The 20,926-nt window shown below is 52.6% G+C and overlaps 6 protein-coding genes across 6 annotated transcripts in view; 3 read left to right on the forward strand and 3 right to left on the reverse strand.

Moving 5' to 3' along the window:
• Positions 1 to 256: 256 nt before the first annotated feature.
• PUNSTDRAFT_142541 (multidrug resistance protein 4) lies at positions 257 to 2,896 on the reverse strand. The gene is made up of 18 exons (XM_007381999.1): positions 2,716 to 2,896; positions 2,527 to 2,661; positions 2,393 to 2,475; positions 2,301 to 2,322; positions 2,207 to 2,245; positions 2,056 to 2,149; positions 1,881 to 2,006; positions 1,786 to 1,828; positions 1,472 to 1,732; positions 1,388 to 1,416; positions 1,318 to 1,329; positions 1,145 to 1,269; positions 1,003 to 1,091; positions 889 to 947; positions 809 to 839; positions 692 to 759; positions 534 to 632; positions 257 to 481 (listed from the first exon to the last, which is right to left on the reverse strand). The coding sequence occupies exons 1-18, from the start codon at positions 2,875 to 2,877 to the stop codon at positions 393 to 395; spliced, it is 1,566 nt and encodes a 521-aa protein (XP_007382061.1). The 5' UTR covers positions 2,878 to 2,896; the 3' UTR covers positions 257 to 392.
• Positions 2,897 to 3,154: 258 nt separating this feature from the next.
• PUNSTDRAFT_100162 (P-loop containing nucleoside triphosphate hydrolase protein) lies at positions 3,155 to 6,729 on the reverse strand. The gene is made up of 7 exons (XM_007382000.1): positions 6,255 to 6,729; positions 5,438 to 6,188; positions 5,110 to 5,386; positions 4,210 to 5,056; positions 3,513 to 4,154; positions 3,378 to 3,463; positions 3,155 to 3,325 (listed from the first exon to the last, which is right to left on the reverse strand). Exons 1-7 carry the CDS (start codon positions 6,436 to 6,438, stop codon positions 3,212 to 3,214), a joined length of 2,901 nt encoding a protein of 966 aa, XP_007382062.1. The 5' UTR covers positions 6,439 to 6,729; the 3' UTR covers positions 3,155 to 3,211.
• A 215-nt stretch (positions 6,730 to 6,944) lies between these two features.
• On the forward strand, positions 6,945 to 7,963 carry PUNSTDRAFT_43424 (uncharacterized protein; the record flags this gene model as incomplete). The annotated part of the gene is made up of 10 exons (XM_007382001.1): positions 6,945 to 6,968; positions 7,029 to 7,058; positions 7,083 to 7,179; positions 7,259 to 7,268; positions 7,353 to 7,445; positions 7,468 to 7,493; positions 7,521 to 7,566; positions 7,589 to 7,654; positions 7,694 to 7,728; positions 7,794 to 7,963. 10 exons carry the CDS (start codon positions 6,945 to 6,947, stop codon positions 7,961 to 7,963), a joined length of 597 nt encoding a protein of 198 aa, XP_007382063.1.
• Positions 7,964 to 9,434: 1,471 nt separating this feature from the next.
• PUNSTDRAFT_132641 (uncharacterized protein) lies at positions 9,435 to 13,387 on the reverse strand (the record flags this gene model as incomplete). The annotated part of the gene is made up of 12 exons (XM_007382002.1): positions 9,435 to 9,680; positions 9,734 to 10,299; positions 10,439 to 10,597; positions 10,650 to 10,894; positions 10,945 to 11,111; positions 11,158 to 11,366; positions 11,419 to 11,902; positions 11,954 to 12,091; positions 12,289 to 12,569; positions 12,625 to 13,144; positions 13,202 to 13,267; positions 13,331 to 13,387. The coding sequence occupies 12 exons, from the start codon at positions 13,385 to 13,387 to the stop codon at positions 9,435 to 9,437; spliced, it is 3,138 nt and encodes a 1,045-aa protein (XP_007382064.1).
• A 4,689-nt stretch (positions 13,388 to 18,076) lies between these two features.
• On the forward strand, positions 18,077 to 18,717 carry PUNSTDRAFT_43426 (uncharacterized protein; the record flags this gene model as incomplete). The annotated part of the gene is made up of 4 exons (XM_007382003.1): positions 18,077 to 18,145; positions 18,221 to 18,286; positions 18,341 to 18,443; positions 18,494 to 18,717. 4 exons carry the CDS (start codon positions 18,077 to 18,079, stop codon positions 18,715 to 18,717), a joined length of 462 nt encoding a protein of 153 aa, XP_007382065.1.
• A 1,067-nt stretch (positions 18,718 to 19,784) lies between these two features.
• The window catches only part of PUNSTDRAFT_32083 (uncharacterized protein), a gene marked incomplete at both ends in the record, with an annotated part of 8,909 nt that continues 7,767 nt past the window's right edge, over positions 19,785 to 20,926 (forward strand). Inside the window, 3 exons of the mRNA XM_007382004.1 lie at positions 19,785 to 19,959; positions 20,021 to 20,238; positions 20,295 to 20,507. Of these exons, the coding sequence (XP_007382066.1) occupies positions 19,785 to 19,959; positions 20,021 to 20,238; positions 20,295 to 20,507 (606 nt within the window). The remainder of the gene's footprint in view (positions 19,960 to 20,020; positions 20,239 to 20,294; positions 20,508 to 20,926) is intronic.

Here is a 20,926-nt window from a genome sequence, read left to right on the forward strand (position 1 = left end):
TCCTGACCGTTCTCTCTGCTCGTATTGGACTCAGCATTGTGCGCGTAGAGTATACGCGAAGTAAACAACGCTCATACAACTCATATCTCACAGAGTGTACATCTTTAGGAAACGCTCGAAGAAGCTCCTGGTTTGGAAGACGTGTTTTTTGATGTCTTCAAGACATCTTCTTCTCCTACTGAAGTTGCGATGGCGAAGCAAGCGAAGGTGAATGCGTGGGGCACCCGCCAATTTTTCAGTGTCAAATGCATTAGGTATCATCATTGTGAGCGATGTATGAGCTACAGCAACGACAATGGCAGATGTTTGCTATATACGTCTTTCTATCCCAGTAAAACTGCAACACTCCGTAGAAGTACCACATCATCAACGTCTATCACTAATGTCGTGCTTTACGACTGCCTCGTCAAGTCACTCTTTGAACGTATGCGTTCCCCATAAATGTACAGGAATACCGAGAATGGAATACCGAGAACGATCGCTGGATTTTGGTTAATCTGAAGGATTCTGACACCAGTCATAGTGGGACATACCGAGACCGCCGAGTAGGCTGTTACCTCCACCGTTTCCTAGCGCGTTGAACATTTGCGTAGCAAACAAAGGGAAAATGAAGCCAAAAAGTGAGCGAACGACTAAGACGGGGAAAAAGTCAGTGCTCGAAGTAATTCCGAACGAGGCCTTCATTACGCACCCGAGGCAGCCGCCAAGGCACTCGCAGCATACACGAAGGAGTCGACCAGGTAAAGTTGAATAGGAAGGCTACGCAAGATGTTGATCACAATTCCCGAAAGTTGAGAGATCCACTCACAAGGTCATCATGAGACCGAAACCAAAGATACCTGAGCACGGATATGAGCTTGGTTTGGCAATGAATACAAACATGCATACCAGTTCCGATGATTGGCATCATGAAATGGACTTTGGCTTGAGCAGACCAACCATACCAGCTTTATCATTGGCATTAGGGAAATCGAGCTCCGAAGACAGAGACGATGAACTTACAAAATGCCGATTGGGACGATAATGGCGCCAGCTATGAGCGTGGGCAGCCGCATTTCGGGTTTGGCCTTCCCGCCGTTCTTCGCGGCTGACTGCATATGTTCACCAATAAAAATAGCTCGCATCGGCAGAATATAGCACATACGTTATGATAAAGGGTGTTTCCCACTTTACCTCCAATAGCGGTTGCAAGGCAGAATCCTAGTCCGAGGCCGAGGTAGGCAATGCCTGCTGCGCCGGTACTGAACCCGTACTCAATCTCGAATATGTCTTGAACGGTTCAGTGGCTTTCCGGACAGATAATGACCGAACACATACCTGGGAACGTCGCTGTATGATTTCGAAACATTAGGTATAGCAAACGAAGCTCACGATAACCGAGACATACCGAACATGAGGTAGTAAATTCCGTAATTACTGCAGCAAGTGTAATGAATATCCGACCGCTGCAGGAGGAACATAGAGAGCTTACAGGCCCATGTACATGCTCAGCAAGAGACAGACGTAGCTGCGAGTCAGCAGAATGAATGGCCGAGTGAGGTTGAGCCAGAGAACGTGTATTTTACTGCCGTGTTGTGTCTGAAGATGCGGGTGTCGTTTGGCTGCCTCTTCTGGGTTTCCGGAGCGAGCCGCCAGGCGCATACGGATCACGGGAGCATATGTTTCTCGCAGGAACGGGATACCGATTGCTGCACCAAGGCCACACAAGCAAGCTATAATTTTGAATACCCATCTAACATACACATTCAGACTTTATTATCGATCATCAGGAAAAATAGCACAAACGGAAAGCCAATGTTCTGGGCAACATAACCTCCAATTAAGGGTCCTGGACGAGCTAGTATGAGATGGACAATAGTACTGAATGTTTGAGACCTTACCGATAGCAGGCCCAATTAGAGGACCCAAGGTATAGGCCGCCATGGCCCCGGCACGGTCTTTTTCAGAGAACATATCACTAACAGAACCCCCACCCACGGCGATTGGAGCACTCCCGGCAAATCCAGCTGCGTGTATATGAGCACCTTGCCAGCGACGGATATCCGTAGGTCGTACCAAGAAACCGGAGTCCGATCAAACTACCCGTAGTCGGTGCGTATGCACAGCCGAGATTAAAACATAGGAAAAAGAGATTTCCTATATGTAGGACCTTTGGGGAGGGGTAAGTCGTGATCTACGGGCAGCAATACGGGTTACGATGACGAACCCAGGTCCTTCCGTACATCTCGGATACTGGGGCTAAAATCTGTGCGATTGCATTGTGAGCACGGTGTACACAATACAGGAGCTATTAGGCACACCAGAGGTCCTATGGCGAATGACCTGAAATAAGCCAGCGGTTGATTTAGTGCGGCCAAGGGGACGATATGAACTGAATGCTCGAATTGCTCACAGAAGGAATATGCTGAGAGTCATGGCGATGATAGTCGAACTAGTGATATTGTAATGTGAGGCTATCGCCGGCAGACCAGGAGCCTATTCACGCAAATAAATAAAACAAACCGCAAACGAGAGATGAAGTCTGACCATCATAGAACTGGCAAGTGGGCTGACAAATGTATAATACGATACGATGGTCGTCGCAATGACCTTCCTGCTAGAGGACCAGTTCCTCGGGTTACGAGGGTCGTGCTGCCAATCGTCTTCAAGTCGTTCGTAAACCTTGGTGCTGTTAGATTTTGGCGCACATAACCATGCGAGGACCGAAGGACCTACCGATTCCGCCTTGTCTTCTGGTACGGCATCCTCGCCTTCGCCTTTCCTCAAAGAAGGAGGGGTTGCAGCGGCACCTGTTGACCGGACGTCTGCTGGTTCTGCCTGAGTGGTAGACGAAGTCGCCGTTTTCTGAACATCAGGAGAGTGCTCTCTGGAAGGCATGGCGGGAGCGACGCTGCACGCTGACCCGCGGGGGAAAAGAGAGGAAGCAGCATCGATAGGTCAGTCTGAGTTCTTGAAGGTCAAAATCTCGTCATCCCTCTCGAGTCAATCGTCGGAGCGTAGGAATGTATGTAGCGCAGAGCACGGGGACTTGGCGGTCCGCGGCGTACGGCACACCACGGCACGGCCTAAGGGCCAATCAGCTGCCTGCCTTGGTACCAACAAAGTCCCCACCGTTGATTGTGTCCGTCTCACGGGGCTCATCTCCACGAGAAAACATATACATAATCGGCCCCGCTATATACATACGTGATACATATAGTTAGGTGTCTGCCTACAGCACACTATACCTGCCGTGAGTCGCTGTAGGATTGCGCATCTCTGCCTGCAGAGCGGCTGCGGACGCCTCAATAAGCAACCGTTTGATCTCTCGGACCGCTTGCTCGACCTGGGGAAAAATATGAGTCTGCGTCCGTTCACCACTTGGAAATGCTACTGACCCTGAATTCCTCGTTTGACTCGATGAGCAGATGCAATTTTGGAGGTCCTTCGAGTGGGGGCTCCTTGCCGGGCTCGTAGTATATACCTAGGAGCAGAGTGAGCTGCGGGACTGGACTGCGAGAAACCTGAAGCACCTTTGTTCGTCACCGATGCGCCCGTCATATCGACCAACTGAACCATTGTCTCCTTGTTGGTGACCTTCCATCGAGCTTTCTGGGGATAGTCGTTGATCGGTATGATGGCATGGAACTCTGTCGCATCTGCGGTTGAAGGTTTTTGCTCTCCTCCGCCCTTTTCGAGAAGGGCCAGTTGTGACTGAGCAACGAGCTTGTGCGCCCTGAGCTGCGCATTGAGCTTGGCGACAACACTGAGCGCTTGCTTGTGTGCGGGACTGTCTTTCCCCGCACGAGCAGCAGCTTCTTCTGCTGTTTTGAGTGCCGCTTCAATACGCTCCTGTTCTTTCTGCTGAACGAGTCGACGGGCGGCCAGAGCTGCGCCGGCCACACCGAGTTGTCCCTTCGAGGAATCTGGAGCAGGGCCGCGTTTGACCTCGACTTTGAAGTTCCCGAAAGTCATAGCATCCTCGGCTGGCGCAGCCTTCGCCGGGTCATCCGCCTTCTCTGTCGCGGCGGGCTTCTCTTCCTCGGACTCGCCATACGCCTTCCGCTCGGCCTTCTCTCTCGCATCACGCTCTTGGTCAAGCTTATCCAAGCCTTTACCTCCGAAACCAGATCCCGCAGCCTTCGCTTTGCCGGATTTGACTTTGTCGAGGAAACCTACAGCGAAATCAACGTCAGCCACTGTGTCATGCAAAAAGTATGCATCGCGCACCATTGGCCAATTGCTCAAGTTCTGCCGGAACAGGAGCGTTGCTAGCCTTCAACGCCCTGTAGATATCTACTGAATACCGTTCCTGTTCCTCCGTAATGAAGGTCACACATGTACCCTTATTGCCGGCTCGGCCAGTTCGGCCAGCTCGGTGGACGTAGTCCTCCATATGGTTCGGCGCGTCGTAGTTGATGACAAGTTTGAGTTGTTTCACGTCCAAGCCTCGTGCAGCAACAGACGTAGCAATGACGATGGGAACCACGCCAGATTTGAAATCAGCGATGGTCTGATCACGGTCTACTTGCTCCTTGCCTCCATGGAGAGACATGCATAAGTACCCTCGTCGAAGTAGTTCGCGAAGGAGGTTATCAGCGGCTTCCTGGCGATCGACGAAGATCAACGTCCTGCATTCCGGATCTTCGTTGTACATCTGGCCTAGAATCTCGAGGAGACGTGTGAACTTCGTGTCTTCTGGACGGACCTCGACGATCTGCTCGATCTCCGCTGCAACCACGGAACGACCACCGACGGTAATCTCGAGGGGTTTGCGCAAAATTTTTCGCGCCAGCGAATCCATTTGCTTCGGGAAAGTGGCAGAAAAGAGGACAGTCTGCCGATCGGGGCGTATGTTGTTGATGATCTTCATGACCTGGGGCTCGAAACCCATGTCGAACATACGGTCAGCTTCGTCAAGAACGATATACGTGACGCGTTTGAGGTTGGTCACTCGACCTGAATTTGCCGTAAGGAGGTCGATCATGCGACCAGGGGTACAGACTATGATTTCCGCCCCCTTCTTCATATCTGCGATTTGGTCCTTGATCGGGGAGCCACCATAAGCACATACAGCCTATAATAAGGCAATCAGAAGAGTCCCATTCAAAGCATTGTACACGGACGTACACGTAAGTTGAGAACCTTCAGGAAAGGCTTACACTCTCGGTGTATCTGAACAGCAAGTTCACGGGTTGGGGTCATGATGACACCGATAGGACCTTCCATCTGCTCGAGAGGTCGCTGATCCTTGATGTGCCGGAACATCGGCAACAGAAAGGCAATGGTCTTCCCTGAACCCGTCTTGGCGACACCAATGACGTCTCGGCCGGACATGATAGCAGGGATAGCTTGTGCTTGGATAGGTGTCGGCGCCGTGAAGTTGAGCCTCTTTATAACTTCGAGACTGAAACTCGCAAGTCAGAGGCGCGTGTCTGCATGAAAGGAGATCGCTCACCAGCTAGCAGGTAGACCGAAGTGACTCCACTTCGTCACAGGTCGAGGGCAATCGACGCCGCGGATTTTGATACTATCCAATTCCAATCGAACCAGTTCGGCATCCTCGTCGGTCATTGCAGCGATATCGGGAGGCGCAATGTAGAATTCTTTGCGGAAAGGTTCATACTGGACGCGGGAATGATCCACGGTTGCAAGGTCCTTCTTCTTAGCTTTTTTCGCGGCGAGGGCGAGAATATCCTCGGGATTTAACTCAGTCTGATCGAGTTCATCCTGCACACCCTCCGCGAAGTCCTCGACGTTGTCCTCCGTGCCATCATCAAGTCGGACACGCGATTGCTGACTAGGAGCAGCGCCTGCTTTCTTAATGTCCTCTTCGTTGACCTTCTTGACTTCTTCTTTAATACCGGTCATAAAGGCATCCAGTGGGTCCACCTCGTCTTCATCCACATCCATAGCGTCTTTAGTCTTGGACTTCATTACAGCCTCCATCCGATTTGCCTCCTCGTCATCTTCATCGCCCTCCAAATCACCGACTGCGCCTTCGCCATCGACCATCGTCATATCCACAGCCGGCATGTCACCAAGTTTTTCCAACTTGCGTTTGGTATCGTTAGAGTCATCCATCGACATGGTGGCCGAGGTACTTCTGAGTACGTCGGACTTGATTGGAAGACCCTTGAGACCCAGTCCATTCAACGCATTGCGATTCAAGGCACCTGCAGGCTTCGCCGGAGTGGCAGAAGCGTTCACTAGGAGCAAACGGATCAAGTGGTATGAAATCACGAATAATTGATCAAGTAAATGGAGGAACTCACCAGGAGGGGCTGACTTCCCTGCCAATGCCATGGCTTTCGCCTTTGCCTCGTCCAAGGCTTTCTTCGCCTCTCGTTCTTTCTTCCAAGCTTCCAAACGGGCTTTCTTGGCCTTCATTTTGTCATCCTCAGGATTCGACTCTGTAGAAGCGTTTGGTTGAGCAGACTTCTCATCCCTGGGAGGCATAGCTGGAGGAGCTCGATCTCGGTCCCGACGTTCACGGTCGCGAGAGCGAGAACGTCGACGGTCATCTCTTCGGTCGTCGCGACGGTCATCCCTGTGAGAGTCCCTGCGCCTTTCGTCTCTGTATCGGTCATCACGGTATCGATCCCTATCCCTATCCCGCCTATCGCGATCCCTGTCCCTCTCGTCGTCGTACCTCAACCTGTCGGCTGGCCTTTGGGTACGCCTAGTCGGCGACGGAGACCTGGGGGAGCGGTATGAAGACCTTACCCTCTTGTTGGAGGCGTCAGGAGAACAATAAACGATTACGCATGCAAGGAGCTTAGCGTATCATATGGCTTGATTATCATGTACTTATATCATACTCATCAATCTATTTGGCTTTCGTGATCAGTTACGCGGCGAGTGATGTCACATCGAGAATAGTTCATTGCACACAAGATAACATATAGGATCATGATACCTATGTTGTTGGTGGAAACCTGTAACTACCGTTCTGCTTCCGCACAATGAACCTTGGGGTGCACCATATCGTGAGCTGGGACATCGTACCTTCTCTGTCAGACGGCCTGTGGTGAAGTGAAATATGACAGCGATGCACCACGGGGCCGTTGAGCAGCGAGGTACGTCCCAAAACGTTGATCAAGGTGCCGGTACCCTCCTTCATCACAGGGAAGATCCCAGGGATGGTGTTACCTGATGGAAGCACCGATGGCGCTCCCCAGGCGTACGGAGCGAACATTGGTACGTCCCAAAACGGCTCGTGCCAGGATTAGAAGACCCCAGTGCCTGAATGAAAGGTGAGGGACGTACCAGTGCGTAGACCCATCCTGGTAAGTACCATCGAACCTCTGGTGGTCCTGAGACATCGCAGCGTGCGTTGCTGGTGGCAGCAGTCGCTCTATGGTATGTCCCAGCGAAGCGCCCCAGCACACTGGTACGTACCACTCCTCGATCATGACAGGCACGATGTTCTTGAACCTGACCTCCCATTCCCAAGTCACCGCCTGGTACGTACCTGTTGCATTCCAGGTGTAGCATCCGGACGATCGCGCACGGTACGTACCACTCCTCGATCATGACAGGCACGATGTTCTTGAACCTGACCTCCCATTCCCAAGTCACCGCCTGGTACGTACCTGTTGCATTCCAGGTGTAGCATCCGGACGATCGCGCGATCAGCCAGTTGGGATGGGGGATCCCGCGGGACTTTGAGCCGGTGTGTATGGGCTGCTGAATGACGATATCTCCTTACGAGGACCCCTGCTCAATTCAGGCGGGGTATCATCGATGGTACGTCCCACTGACGTCCAATGTTGAGAATCGAGTCGACCGTGTCCGTGCCTTCTTTGATCCAGGTGATGAATCCAGCATGCTGGCCGTGGCCAGAATACGAGCCCCAAGAAGGTTGGCACGGGAAATATTGCGTAGAGCGATGTCGCAGTCTGAGAGTTCACAGAGAGGCCAAGAGGCAAAAGGGGCGAGAAGACGATCCAGCTCCGCCCACTCAGCTCCGGCGCCGAAGTAGTGGTACGTACCAAGGGAGAATATAACGCTGGCAACAAGTTCGTGCCAACTGACTCGACGTCGCAGAAGATGAACTCAACACAGTTACGGATGCGTGTCTGTAGATATGTTTTATAGTCTATTGATAATATGTCCAGTCCTGCGGGAACGATCCGAAGAGGATTTGGTACCGCCGTCGGGATACGTGTTGTATGCTGCATTGGCCTGGTACTTGCTGTCAGGACGCTGTGGGGACCGGTGGATGTCTGGGATGTCCCCTACCGCGAGCAGCCCGGATGCCGCCCGGCGCAGGAAGTACCAGCAAAAGTGGGAGATACCCTGCTAGCAGGCCTTCGAAGGCGGTTCAATCGGGGCGGGGAATCCACCTTACTAGAGCCCGTCAGAGGGGTGGCTGAGGTGGCGTCTTCCCCTCCACCACCAGTCGGCAGTGGGCACTCGGTCATCTAAATTGACACTGGGCATCTCAAGGTCTATTATGGCGCGACGCGATAGATCATATCCTGTTCGCGCAAGTATGCTGCACGTGCCATACCGCTGGCCATCAGCTCTGCATCCGTATCCACCTCGTCATCCTCGTATTCGCTTCGCACCCGCTTAATTGGACGGGGTCTGGGTGGACCTGACCGTTCTTGCCGCAAACTTGTAGGAGCGATTTGGGCGGGCATTCGGGCAGCGTTGGCGGGCATTCGGGCAGCGTTGGCGGGCATTCGGGCAGTGTTGGCGGCCACGTCCGGCAATTGTATATCTTGTTGTGAAGCATCGCGTACTAGCCTTGCAGAAGGGAGATGGTGGCGGCTGGCCGTTGCGGGACGATGACCTGGATGGCCGATATCCGTCCTTGGAGACGTGTACGAGGGAGGGCGTCGGGGAAGAGGTACACCCCGAGTTCGACTGTCTGAGGGCTGGGTCATGACCATTGGCATACGTGCATGCTGTTGCTGATGGCCACTCCGCTCCCACGCGTCCTGGGAGACTTGGTAAGGAGTCGATAAGGCCTGAAGCGAGTGATAGCCAGCCGATGGCGCTGGCAGTGGACGACGTGTTGACGTAGCAAGCCCCTGCGCGAGATGAGCGCCGCTTTGGCTCACCAAGGGTTGTCGATGACCTGCGAGCACCTCGGGAGCAGCATGATGCCCACGCAGTGGCTCTTGCGTTAGCTCGGAGTTCCATTGAGAATGGACGGGCGTGTGGGCCGACAGGTTATAGTTGGAGGGATGGGCGGGATAGTCGAAGGGTTGGTGCACCGCAGGTCGGGAAGGTATGGTGACTTGCCCATGATACACTGCTGGGGAAATGGTTGGTGTCGGTAATGGACGGGGCCGGGGGCCTCTGATCGACCGAGTGGCAGCTTGGGGCACACACGGCACGCCGTCATCACCGACAGGCAATCTATCATGAGCAGCTGGACGCAGCGGTGGTGTCTCGCTCTGGAGTCTGAAGTCCCAATCGTCGCCGTATTCTGATGATACATGTCAGTGCCTCTGAACGAAGTCCGCGCAAGACTCCGGTAACTCGCCTTCAAGAGACTCCAGAATCGGCGGCAACGAGTTCTTTGCTGACACTTGAGGGTCAGCGGGAGGTTGAGCCATCGTCGAATCTTGCCATTGAGGTTGCATCAATGCATTCCACTCAGGTGCGTAGTCCTGAGCCGCAGAACCGGGGTGCGCAAACGGAGAGACGTGTGTGTCGTCAACGAACTCAATCTCGTCGACGTCCATCTGAGACGGCAATGAGGGTCAGGGCAGGTAAACAACAAGAATGATCAACGTACCCGTCCATCCTCAAGACCTTGAGGATACGTCGTCATTGGCGTGCTGGTTGCTGCCAAGTCGAAGGCGACGGGCACACTATCCTGCGCAACTTGCTCGTCGTCACTCCCTACATCGATATACGGCTTGTCCTTCTTCATCCGTGCGTTGAGAAGTGGATTCACGTAGTTATGGGCCGTTGGGATCGTGCCTAGTACATGCCCCCTGCGCGTGGTTTGCGACCCAGACCCGGTTGGACGTGCCGGACTATCGGTCTCGGCGGGTGCTGAATCCTTGGTATGTCGTCCGGACCGCTGACGTTTTTTGGTCGTCGCGGGAGCGGATTTTTCTCGCCGCTTCATCTTCTGTTTGCTGTGCGCAGCGTTGGCAGCAGATGGAGAAGCTATGTCCTGAGCTTCCTGAATAACAGCGTCGTAGTATGCTTGCGTAACCTGGGCGCAATACAAGACGATTTGCCGCCCATACGGGGTGTCGATGATTTCTTCCTTCCCCTTCCAGCCGGTTTTTGGTATGTACCCCATCAGGATTGGCACCTGCCCACGATCGCGCCACGGCTTGTTTCGGACATCTGGGAACGGTATGAGATTCTGTAATGAGCAATACGGCAAGACAGGACTTGCCAGCGGGCCACTTTGCAATGGCCAGCTTTTCTGGGCCGTTTCGCCTCGTAACCATCGTTTTAATCTTCCTGCCGATATGCTTCCCACGGAAGTTGAACGCAATCTCGTTTTGCCTGCCTGCGACTTTGGTCTCGGTCATGGTTGCATCGGGGTTCCAGTTGTATATCGATATCTCATTCTCAACAAGATACTCCATACAAGTACCCCACATGAACTTGTTGCGGGTGATGCCGATCTCAGGCTGTTCTGATATGAGGAATCAGTATCGACATCACAACGAGAAAACTCAAGTACTTACGGCACAGTTCAAGGATCATACGTCGCAAAGTCTTATCGCAGTCGTCACGCGTTGGGTCCTGATCGTCATCAGACTCTTCCTCTCCGTCGGCGTCAGCGCCGTCGGCGCAGGCGGCGGGCTCAGATGGCTTCGGGTCTGTTGGATCGTCGGCGTTGCCGGTAGAGTCCGACTTCTCGATAGGAATCAGGCCTTCGAGTTGTTCATCGGTAACGATGGGCGAGCCGTCTTCATTCTGTTCCAAAATCCTAAAACAATCATGAGCGGTGTTTTTCCCCCAGTAAGGACGTGGACGTACGTGACAAGGGCACGGCATTCCATGATGTACTTATGAAGATTCTTTGGAAATCTTGCCCTCAGGCGTGGCCAGAGAGGGGAACCTCCCGTCATGATATAGTTCCCGCCGGCGGTGTCGATGATGATGCCGAAAATATGTAATCCGGTTTGCGAATGCCAATGCTCTGACTGTCTCGCAATTAGCAAAGTTCTCACAAAGGTCAACAATGCTTACCACAGAGCTGAGTTGACGAGCTGCATTTGTAACCAACGTATTGGTTTTACCTTCTCCGACGAGTTTCCCCAAGAACTCTTGCCGTTTCGTATGCCACCAGTCGTAGCAATCTTGCATGGCAGCCTTCTTTTCTTGCCAAGTTTGGTGACCCGCCAGGCGCGCGTGATAAGCGAGTCTCTTTCGATGCGCAAAGGTTGTCGTGCTCTCCGCTGACGTTACGGTTAGAAAAACGAGGAAGCAGTTCAAAGCACCGTGGCATACCTTTGACCGACCCATCGGCGGATGCCTTGATCTTTGGGTGGTGTGCGGCATACCATCCTTGCCATACTTGCCAACGGTTCTCGGCCCGAGATGAGATAAGCGGCGGGCGCCCAATCCACTTTGCGACGACGTCCAACGACCTGCCCGTTTGTTTTGCAAGGTCAAGCTTGAATTGATCCGCGTATTTGATAAACTCCTTGAGTTTCAATTTCGCAGCCTTGCTGATTGCTCCGGGACGGTTTGGGATGCTCGGGTCTTCGGTATCAGACATTTCGTCGCCGGATATCATATCGTCGTCGTCGTCGGCGTCGGGGGCAGGTTCGATGTCCTCCCAGTCGTCACATCTCTCCAATGCCGAATTGGGTGCGCACCCCAACGAAGCCTCATCGAGATGATTATGAATTTCGGCGTCCGTATTTGTATCGAGAGTCGCAGAGGCTGTAGGCGATGGGTCCTGGAAGGCAACGTTGGCGGGGTTGAACTCCTGTAATTTGTGTCACCACTTGTCGCGTCTCGAAACTTCAGGGAGACTTACCAGCTGCGTAGCACTTGCGTTCAGGTCATTCTGGTGGACATAGATCCCAGTTGTTGATACGGTGGGGAAGACGAAACGCATGGTGTCGGATACACGATGTGAACGCTCAGATTTGTTCACGTCAGGAACTATCGAAAGCTAGTAAGTATTGGTCCGATTTGAGACGATAATACACGCAATACATGCCTTGTTGTGCAAAGGTTGGCGGAGCCAAATGCGCCGACTTCCAGGGCGCAAATAACGGAAACGTCGTGTTAGATTGCGCAACGGTATCGTTAAACTAGATAGCACGTTTAAGTCAAGGAATTGTCAAAATCAGCAAAGCCAGGACGTACCTCGCGTTGTGTAGCGTTTTCCGCAGAGTTCATCGTTGCAATGAACGTGGCTAACGAATCCTGTACACTAGATGTTGCCTCTTCAGGTAAGGCGTACGGCGCCTCTGCTTCTGCCAGACCAGATATAACGTCGGAAGAACCCATGAGCACATTGCCCGGCGCACGCCCGAGCTGAGGTTGACCGTAAAAAGCTGGAGGAAGCGCGGGTACATTGAATGTTGGAAAAACGGACCCTGGCGCATTCGCGCCGTGATTGTTAAGAGATTGAGCAGCTGAAGATGCTTTGAGTTTTGTCAGCGCGACTCGTAGTAATGAATCGACGGATCTCATGCGAACCAGTTGCAATATTGGATAACACATCGGCAGAGACAACGGCGGCCGCAGTCCTGGATGTGGGTAGCAGGGTACTGGTCTGGTTGTCCCCCCTGCTGTCACCAAGGATGATATGGTCGCCCCCAGATGCGGGACGGCCGATCCCAGGAGCGGAATGGTCGATCCCGGGGGCAAGAGGGTCGACGCCGCGGGCGGGAGGGTCGATGCCGCGGGCGGGAGGGTCGACGCCGTGGGCGGGAGGGTCGACGCCGTGGGCGGGAGGATCGACGCCGTGGGCGGGAGGGTCGACGCTGTGGGCGGGAGGGTCGACGCCGTGGGCGGGAGGGTCGACGCCGCGGGCGGGAGGGTCGATGCCGTGGGCGGGAGGGTCGATCCTGGGGGCGGGAGTGGGAGGGTTAATCCCGGGGGCAGGAGTGACAGTGTTGCTATATGGTGACGACAATCTTGAGGACAACGACGATGGCAATGAGCCGACTTCATCCAATGGAACCGCTGGTTCCAATCCGGCTGCTTTGGAGGTAACCTGTTCGTGCGTATCTCTTTAGCGATCTCTACTTGAGATTATTTCGTGTTAACGTACCTTGGTTTTCTTCGCGGCCTTCGTGGAGTTTGCCGTCTTCCGCTTGGTTGAAGGCTCCTTACTTTTCTGGTTGATGAATTCCGCGACAGGTGAGCATGTCAAAAAGATATATATCATGCAACAAATTACCTGGGATGATATCGACTTCTTGTCGGCAGGTGGCGCTGGCAGCTGAACCCCGAACATACTGAGCAACATCGCCAATATTGCCATACAAAGAAGACTTACAGCATCTCCAGCGACATTCGCTGGCTGTGATGGGACATCGAGCGCACCCGTTTTGCGCTTCTGGAGGACTCTGTAAGCCACGCACACACGCATGCACGCAAACAGTAACTAGATACCTTTCTTTTCTTCGTCTCTTCAAGGGGCAAAGACAAAGTTGTTAGCGGTGTTGCCTTCTAGAAGCGTGAGGGCTCGAAGTAGCGCACAGATGAAGTACAACACACCTGTTTACCAGAACGTGTCTGCGGCATTCTAGCAGTAGCGAGACGGGACAGTGTGCGCAATAGGACAGCAATGAAGAAAGCTAGACGGCGGTGGGCAACAAAAAGATGGGGTTGGGTCGATGCGCTACAGTCTTTGCAAGCGTTTGCTGCACTCCAGCGTCGACAGATCAAGGTTGGGTTCTCCGTAGCTTTGACGTCCATTCAATGAAATTTTACAGAAGCTGTATGCGCCCTGTATCGCGTACGCTGTCAGCCAAGAGCGGGGAGAGAGCGCGATGGGGGTGGTAAGTACCTGCACCATTTGCGAATCGGTTATGCGTGCGCAGGTGATGAAGGTGGCATCCAATCAAATCTGAGAGAGTAACGATCCACACCAGAAGTCCCTAAAGGGAATCTCCCCTGAATGACCGTCAGAGCCTGGGGCAGGCGCACGGAGGATCTGCACGAGGGATCTGCATGTTCCAATCATGGGCTTCACGACACTAGATACGAATGAGCATCTCCGGACGATGAAATTTTTACAACGCTCACGGTGTGTTGCTTCCGTCTTCCTCTGAGTCTCATACCACCCTCCTGTTCGCCTTTGCCCTCGCTAACGTGGGGCGACATGTCCGCTGCATGCGATGAAGCTGAAGAGGATATCACTGACTCGATGATCTTTCGTGATAAATATGTGAAGGTATGAACGATTGCCTTCTTTGAGACTGCTGCTGACAGTATGCAAGGCGCGAATCTTCGTAGGTATGCTCAAAGAAGGGGATCGCGAGCAGAACCTGTGGAACTACAGCCCGATGGTGCTTCAGCATCTGTGTTGCTATCACTACAATAGGATGCTAACGGGTACGACACCCGTGGCTTACATGAAGTGTATCTTCGTGCTTGGACAACTGATGGTGCAACCCCTCGAAGTTTCGGTGAGGCGACCCTATATTTAACAAGTACAAGTCAATAACTACTCATTAGGTCATCGTGCGTGAATTTATTGGGGCTTACCAGCGATTTGTCCCGGAAAAGATCGACGAGAGCACGCCAGCTTCGGGAGTGATGAACGCGAGGCAACTCTTCATCGACCCTGAGCTGACGATCCCGTGGCGCTTGCCAGAGATCGAACAGAACAACTCTGGATCGCTCTGGGGTCCGACAGACTGTAATCCCTGGTTCCGCTGTTGGTTGAACCGAGTATCTGAGGTACGATGAGTGTCCAATTCCACGGCAGCCAGTGTAGCTTAGAAAGACCACCTAGGCACAAGAACTAATCTCGTGGGCCTTACAACCCACGTGTCTTGAGGAGTTCGCCGAGGACAGCGTCCTCAACTATCATATGACGAACTTCCATCGGTTGCGACGGACGTGTGGGGTGAATGGCCACCGATACCTTCAGCACGTGCTGGGTTTAGCATTTCTTTCCCCTCTGCGGTATGACCGGCGTGCAGAAAAGGTACGCATTACTCACGGTATATTGCGTGTTAGCTGATCAGCCTTACAGTTGATAAAGAAAGGCTTCGGGGAGTTGTTCTGTCGATGGAGCGGGCGTTACCTGGACATGAATGAACAATTAGTACCTTTGATCGCTGACAACTTTGCCGTTATTCCCGTCACATTCGAGATGATTTGGGATAGAGAGGGTGCAGGAGAGGGCGAGCCGCACTTGGGAATTTCGCGGGAAGTTCCAGATCCCGGGGCTATTCTCCGCACGTTCTTTGCGATAAATAACGATACATGTGCACGAACAAGCTGGAATCAGTAGTGTCTTCGTCACTTTCCAATAACTTCTTGTATCGCGCCTCTTGTAATGCCACGCCAATATCTGTTACATACGGAATGAAACAATCTACGGCGTACGATTGATGATTTAGATCTCACCAACCGCGAGCCAGAAGAACCAGAACACTCACGGCAAAAGAAGGAACACACAACATTGATACAGGGATACAGGAAAGAAGAGTATGCGTGACATTGTAAATGATATACAGGCAGCGTGGTCAGGGTAAGTAGTATCGTCAACTTGGGTTCTGCAAAACCGGCGTTGGCGCAGGGCTGCACATGAGTTCGTATTCGTCATTGTAAATGGGTGTCAGTGTGCATTATAACTGAGGTTCGTAATTGGACATCATTGTCGGTTCGATGGAGTTGAACGATCAGTGTGAGTGGGATCTCGATAACAAGGATGCCTCACCGGAACAACTTGCGGAGGTGTACGTGCGGAACCCGGGCCTATCATATCTGAGATGGATTGCTGTATAGAGGAACAGGAAATGGCTAACCGCAATTAGGTAGGTAGGTAGGTAGATTGTCGACGAGGTCCCGGTAGCGGAACAGCCGGTTGCTGCGCTGCACGTACGCCACTCGTGCAGTCAACAGCGTGCCAAGCAGCTCAACGGTTTTCGTGAGTTGATGAAGCCAACCGCACCGTCTCACCACCGGCACCAAAAAGTCCTAGGTACATGTGTACATACAGTGCTATGTAATGTATGCTAGGAAAGCCATCTTTACCTTACTGGTGGAAGTCCGGCTCCTCGTCAGTGCGTTGAAAACCCCGACCACCCCGCAAAACCGCTTGGGAAAAAAGCGGGGTGGGGGGGAAAGCATCGTCGAAGGAAACACAGACCTACATCGGCAGTCAAGCGCAATGGGCAAGGTAAGGTGTATCCAATGCACTGTGCAAATATGTGTGTAGGCCAGAAGTACAGCGTAACTATCCTACTCTGTGTGGTTTCACGAAGGCCGGTGTAGGAAAAGTTGTACACTGGCAACAAACGAGGCGACGGACAAGTCAAGAGATCGTCCGTTGTGGCCATATACGGATGTGAATACTTAGAAACCTTTCGCACAACTTGGATGTGCCAGATTACTCACCGCACATTCATAATGATTGCTGGCGATACATCCGCGCGATCAAGTTGGGATCAGTAGGGTATCTTCGTCACTAGTCGACAATTGGGTTCGCATGCTTATTCAAGATGCTCGTATTTTCTACATATGAATTGGAATGGCTCGTGATCAGAGATTAATATGACATCTAGGAGGAGTGAAGAGGCCGAGGCAGAGCCTTCCAAGGCAGAATTTTAATTGATTCTCGGACATCAGGGGATAGACCATCGGCGCACACGCACGCATGCCACACATTCTGGATGTCAGAAACAGAACCAGTGAGTCTCAGTCGTGGTACGGCAAGGCGTAGCGTCGGGGTGCAGGGCGCATTACCCATTTTGGATCTGATGCGCCTTGATTGCCGTTCTGGGATGTGAGCGAAGCTTGAGCCCGAGAGAAATTACTATTTTACGCATGCCACCACATTCGGGATGTCAGAAACAGAACCAGTGAGTCTCAGTCGTGGTACGGCGAGGCGTAGCGTCGGGGTGCAGAGCGCATTACCCATTTTGGATCTGATGCGCCTTGATTGCCGTTCTGGGATGTGAGCGAAGCAAGCCTTGGGCCCGAGAGAAATTACTATTTCATATGATTCTGGTCTTGTCAATTTCCTATACAGGTCGCAAAATTACTATGGAAGCACCCTCCGCATTTACAGTGTTTAGCAAGCTCGCCGGACCCAGGGCGTCAAGCACGAGGCGGAAGCGGCATGACGTGCGGACCCCAGCAATTGCTTCTAAACCTGCTTCAAAGAATAAAGAACCACCGGGATGCACGGGCCTGTACGCCGCTATGATTCCTACTTCGCATAAGGTACCTTGGAACTTCGCTACTGACGGCATGGCTTGCGGAGAACATAATCCTGTCAGAGTGATTGATCATTATACCGCGGATCATCATCGGGAGGTTAGGTGGGGCTTACTACGACAAGGATAAATCGGATTGGAGGACGAGGGAAAAGTGTCAATTGGATACCCTTTTCGTTGGATACAATGCCACATGGCTGATGTTGGTAAGTTACCAATCATACAGCCAAGGAATATACCATACTGGATGGAGTTTGGGAGCAAAATGGAAGACTCGTTGCGGAGACGATCTGGAAGACGCGGCGCGTGTGCATCAAAGCCATACCTTCTCAGTGCAGTGGGCAAGCCGAGATAACCGCTATGAAGAGGAGGAATTCTTTCCTAGCACGCGTACATGCCATTGTTGCGGAGAGAAGTTTGAAGTGGGCCGCATCGGGCATGCCAAGTCTGGATCCAAAATGATGTCATCATGGAATATCAGCATGTGCCGTCGAGTATAGAAGGTTATACTTCCGCCGACCCTTGTCACTTGGTAAGTACCAGAGAGCCACGAGGGAAGATGGTAAGTACCAGAGAGCCACGAGGGAAGATGGTAAGTACCAGAGGTGACCGCAAGAGATAAGGCCAGTGACGCGTGCCTGCCGTCAAACGTGTATATATATGTACGACGAACTCCCGTTCGCCCCCCCATTGCGCTTGCTTGCACTGTGCCCTCCCGTGCTTCATGTCTCGCCCAGTTCTCCCTTGGCATGGTGTTGCGCCTCGGATTAACTCTGCCCGCTTCCCTCGTTACAGAGGTCGCGCTGCTCGTGTCCCTGGTCAGATTATAGAGGTGTGTCGCTCGCATCCATCCGGTTCCCCCTAGTCCTCTAACACTTCATCTCGTCGGACAGCACCGAGGCTCGTCCATATACCTGCAAGCTGTTGACTGCGGCATTGTTGAGGTGTACTTGCCGCGCGTAAGCCCATGTAGTTATGCTTCGACGGCGTCTAACATTAAATCCCTTCCCCAGGATGTCAAAATGGACGATGAACGTGACGTCGAGATTACTGGAAAAATCTTGGGCCAAAACGCCATGGAGATGTGGTGGTTCATAGGCTACAATTATACCCTCGGTAAGTTATCTAAACGGTGTGGTTCGCAGCGACCTGACGGTTAATTCCAGACAACCGTGCACTAGATGCCGCCATAAACATGATCCACGACTCTCTGTTCGTTGGACCGTTATGGGGCATCCAGTTCGACCCTCCGCAACATAGCCAACCACTCCGTGTTCCAGCACGCGATGATGACATCGAGGTAGTCCCCCACCCCGAGCCGCAAGTACTGTCAAGCATGGTGCCGCTTCCGCTTCGCATCCAGGCACTACGACGCGAGGAGATCCTCTGAAGGGTGCTCCGTGCTTGCGTCGCTTGCTGCACGTTCGCGGTGGTTGCTGCGCGTTCTCGGGGGTTGCAACACGTCTCGGGGGTTGCAACACGTTCGCGGGGTTTGCGACGCGTTCGTGGGGGTTGCGACGCGTTCGTGGGGGTTGCGACGCGTTCGTGGGGGTTGCAGCGCGTTCGTTGGGGCGTTCGTGGGGGTTGCGGCGCGCTCGCTGGGTTGCCATCGTGTTCGTGGGGATTGGGGGCGCTTTCGTGTCGGCCGCACTGCTTACTCGCCCCTTGTGCCAGTGCTAACCGCTAACCTCCTTTCCTTCGTCTCATTTTGCGCATGACTTGACCATAAAATACTTCGATGTACCCCGTCTCATGTTTCACCGTACCTATATCCGTTGATCGCAGTCTCGTTTTTATTTTGGGTTCTTGTGGGTTCAATCCTTCCAATCGTCATCCTATATACACAATCATGTAACGTTCCCTCCAGCAATGTATAATGTTTATTTGCTCCTTCAATGCTGGCACGACGGTGGCCGTTGCCATGTTAATCACATATTTTATAACAAGAACACTCAATGACAAGAAAGCCAATTCAGATATGGAGTTGAAGGCTTCCGACGTGTCGAATTGGCCCAACCATAGAATATCTAATATGACTACAATCCGCCCATCACACAACGGAGTCCCCCAACTGCGGTCACTCAAGGACTTCACCCAAGTATGCCGTTCCGTATACCACGTACTGCTCTCAGAGCCACAGCACAGAACTTGAAGACGCCTTTGGAGCAAGGCCCCGTACTTTCAGCCCGAGCTTCCCTACCGCTGCAGAAACCCGGACAGCCCCTACCCGTGATACTCTTCCCGGATGGACAGACCCTTGTGCAGCATCCAGACGGCAGACACGACCAAGAGAGCACAAAAAACGATATATGCGGAAGCAATGTCACAGAATCCCCTCGTACTCCCTCAAGCCGTTCCTTTGCTTCTCCTTCAGTGAATACAGACTGTTCGTCGCCTCTTCGTATTCACGAGCCCCAAGAACCCCCGTCAGCCAATAACAAGGCTCGATATGCGCGGAAAAAGGCAAACCAATGGGAGCGTTGGCGTACCGTCACCATACCGGAGCTCATCACTCCATACATGAACTACTTGGCGCGTGCCCGCAGCCAGACATCTGGGCAAGTTGCCGCATCGTGTACGTGTGGTGGCCCAAACTTGAAGACGTTAAAGACCCTCATTGTCTACATTGATCGTGAGTACCTTATACAGTTCTCTGCTTCTACTTAGTCCTCATGTTGTCCTAGGTCTTGAAGAAACTCAGGTGCATGTATGTGGTTGCACCTCGGCGGCGAATTTCCTAGTGTCTCGTGGGTTTTTCCCGTGCGCACCTCAAGAGCCTTCGGTCGCGTTCGACATCAACATGATGGAGCTTGTCGCGACACTGTTTCTGAAAGTGGCGCCAAATGTGACAGCTTGGGCGTCTACGTTAGAGACCTTCCTCGGGGCAAGACACTTCAAAATGCGCACAAGGGTATGTCTATCCTCTCCTCGCGCTGCGTTCATGTATTTCTCAACTCTTTACCATAGTATTCTGTGCGACGACGATTAGGAAATGCCTTAAATTGGTACACGCACCTGATCAACTGCGTCAAATCTCAAGTAGATGCGATCATAGACACTGCGCGATTAACAAACACATCGTCGTCGTCCTCTGCCCGTCCGGACGCACCACCGCAAGATCGCTCCGGCAACGCGCCACCTTCAACATCAGAAGACCCAAAAACCTCATACCCCACCTCTGTGATGAGAAGAGAAGGACAATTTATTTTCGCATTTTTCATTCCTAAATATGGACTTATCATTTTCCTTTTCCCACCTTTCCTTTTCCAAAGTCACGTGACCTTCAGTGGCAGCAGTACAGCATCATTGACACTGCCCTGCACTGCCTTGCACAGCCTTGCACAGCCTTGCACAGCCCTGCACAGCCACCGGAGTTTTGTTCCGCTTACTCATGAACAATGACTCGTTATTCCTTCTAACTCCTTGATTCATAATCCTGACCCACCTAAGTGGGTCGGTCTTACTCATCCTTGTGCCCTGCATGTGATTCTCTTGTACTATTCTTGGACCATGGATTTGTGTATATAAGACCCCTGTAGCTCGCCCTAAGTCCCCATCTCGACCTCTTGTGTCTTGGGGACTTAGGTGAGTAACCGTCT

The sequence above is a fragment of the Punctularia strigosozonata genome (genome assembly GCF_000264995.1).
Source record: "Punctularia strigosozonata HHB-11173 SS5 unplaced genomic scaffold PUNSTscaffold_4, whole genome shotgun sequence".
NCBI lineage: Eukaryota > Fungi > Basidiomycota > Agaricomycetes > Corticiales > Punctulariaceae > Punctularia > Punctularia strigosozonata.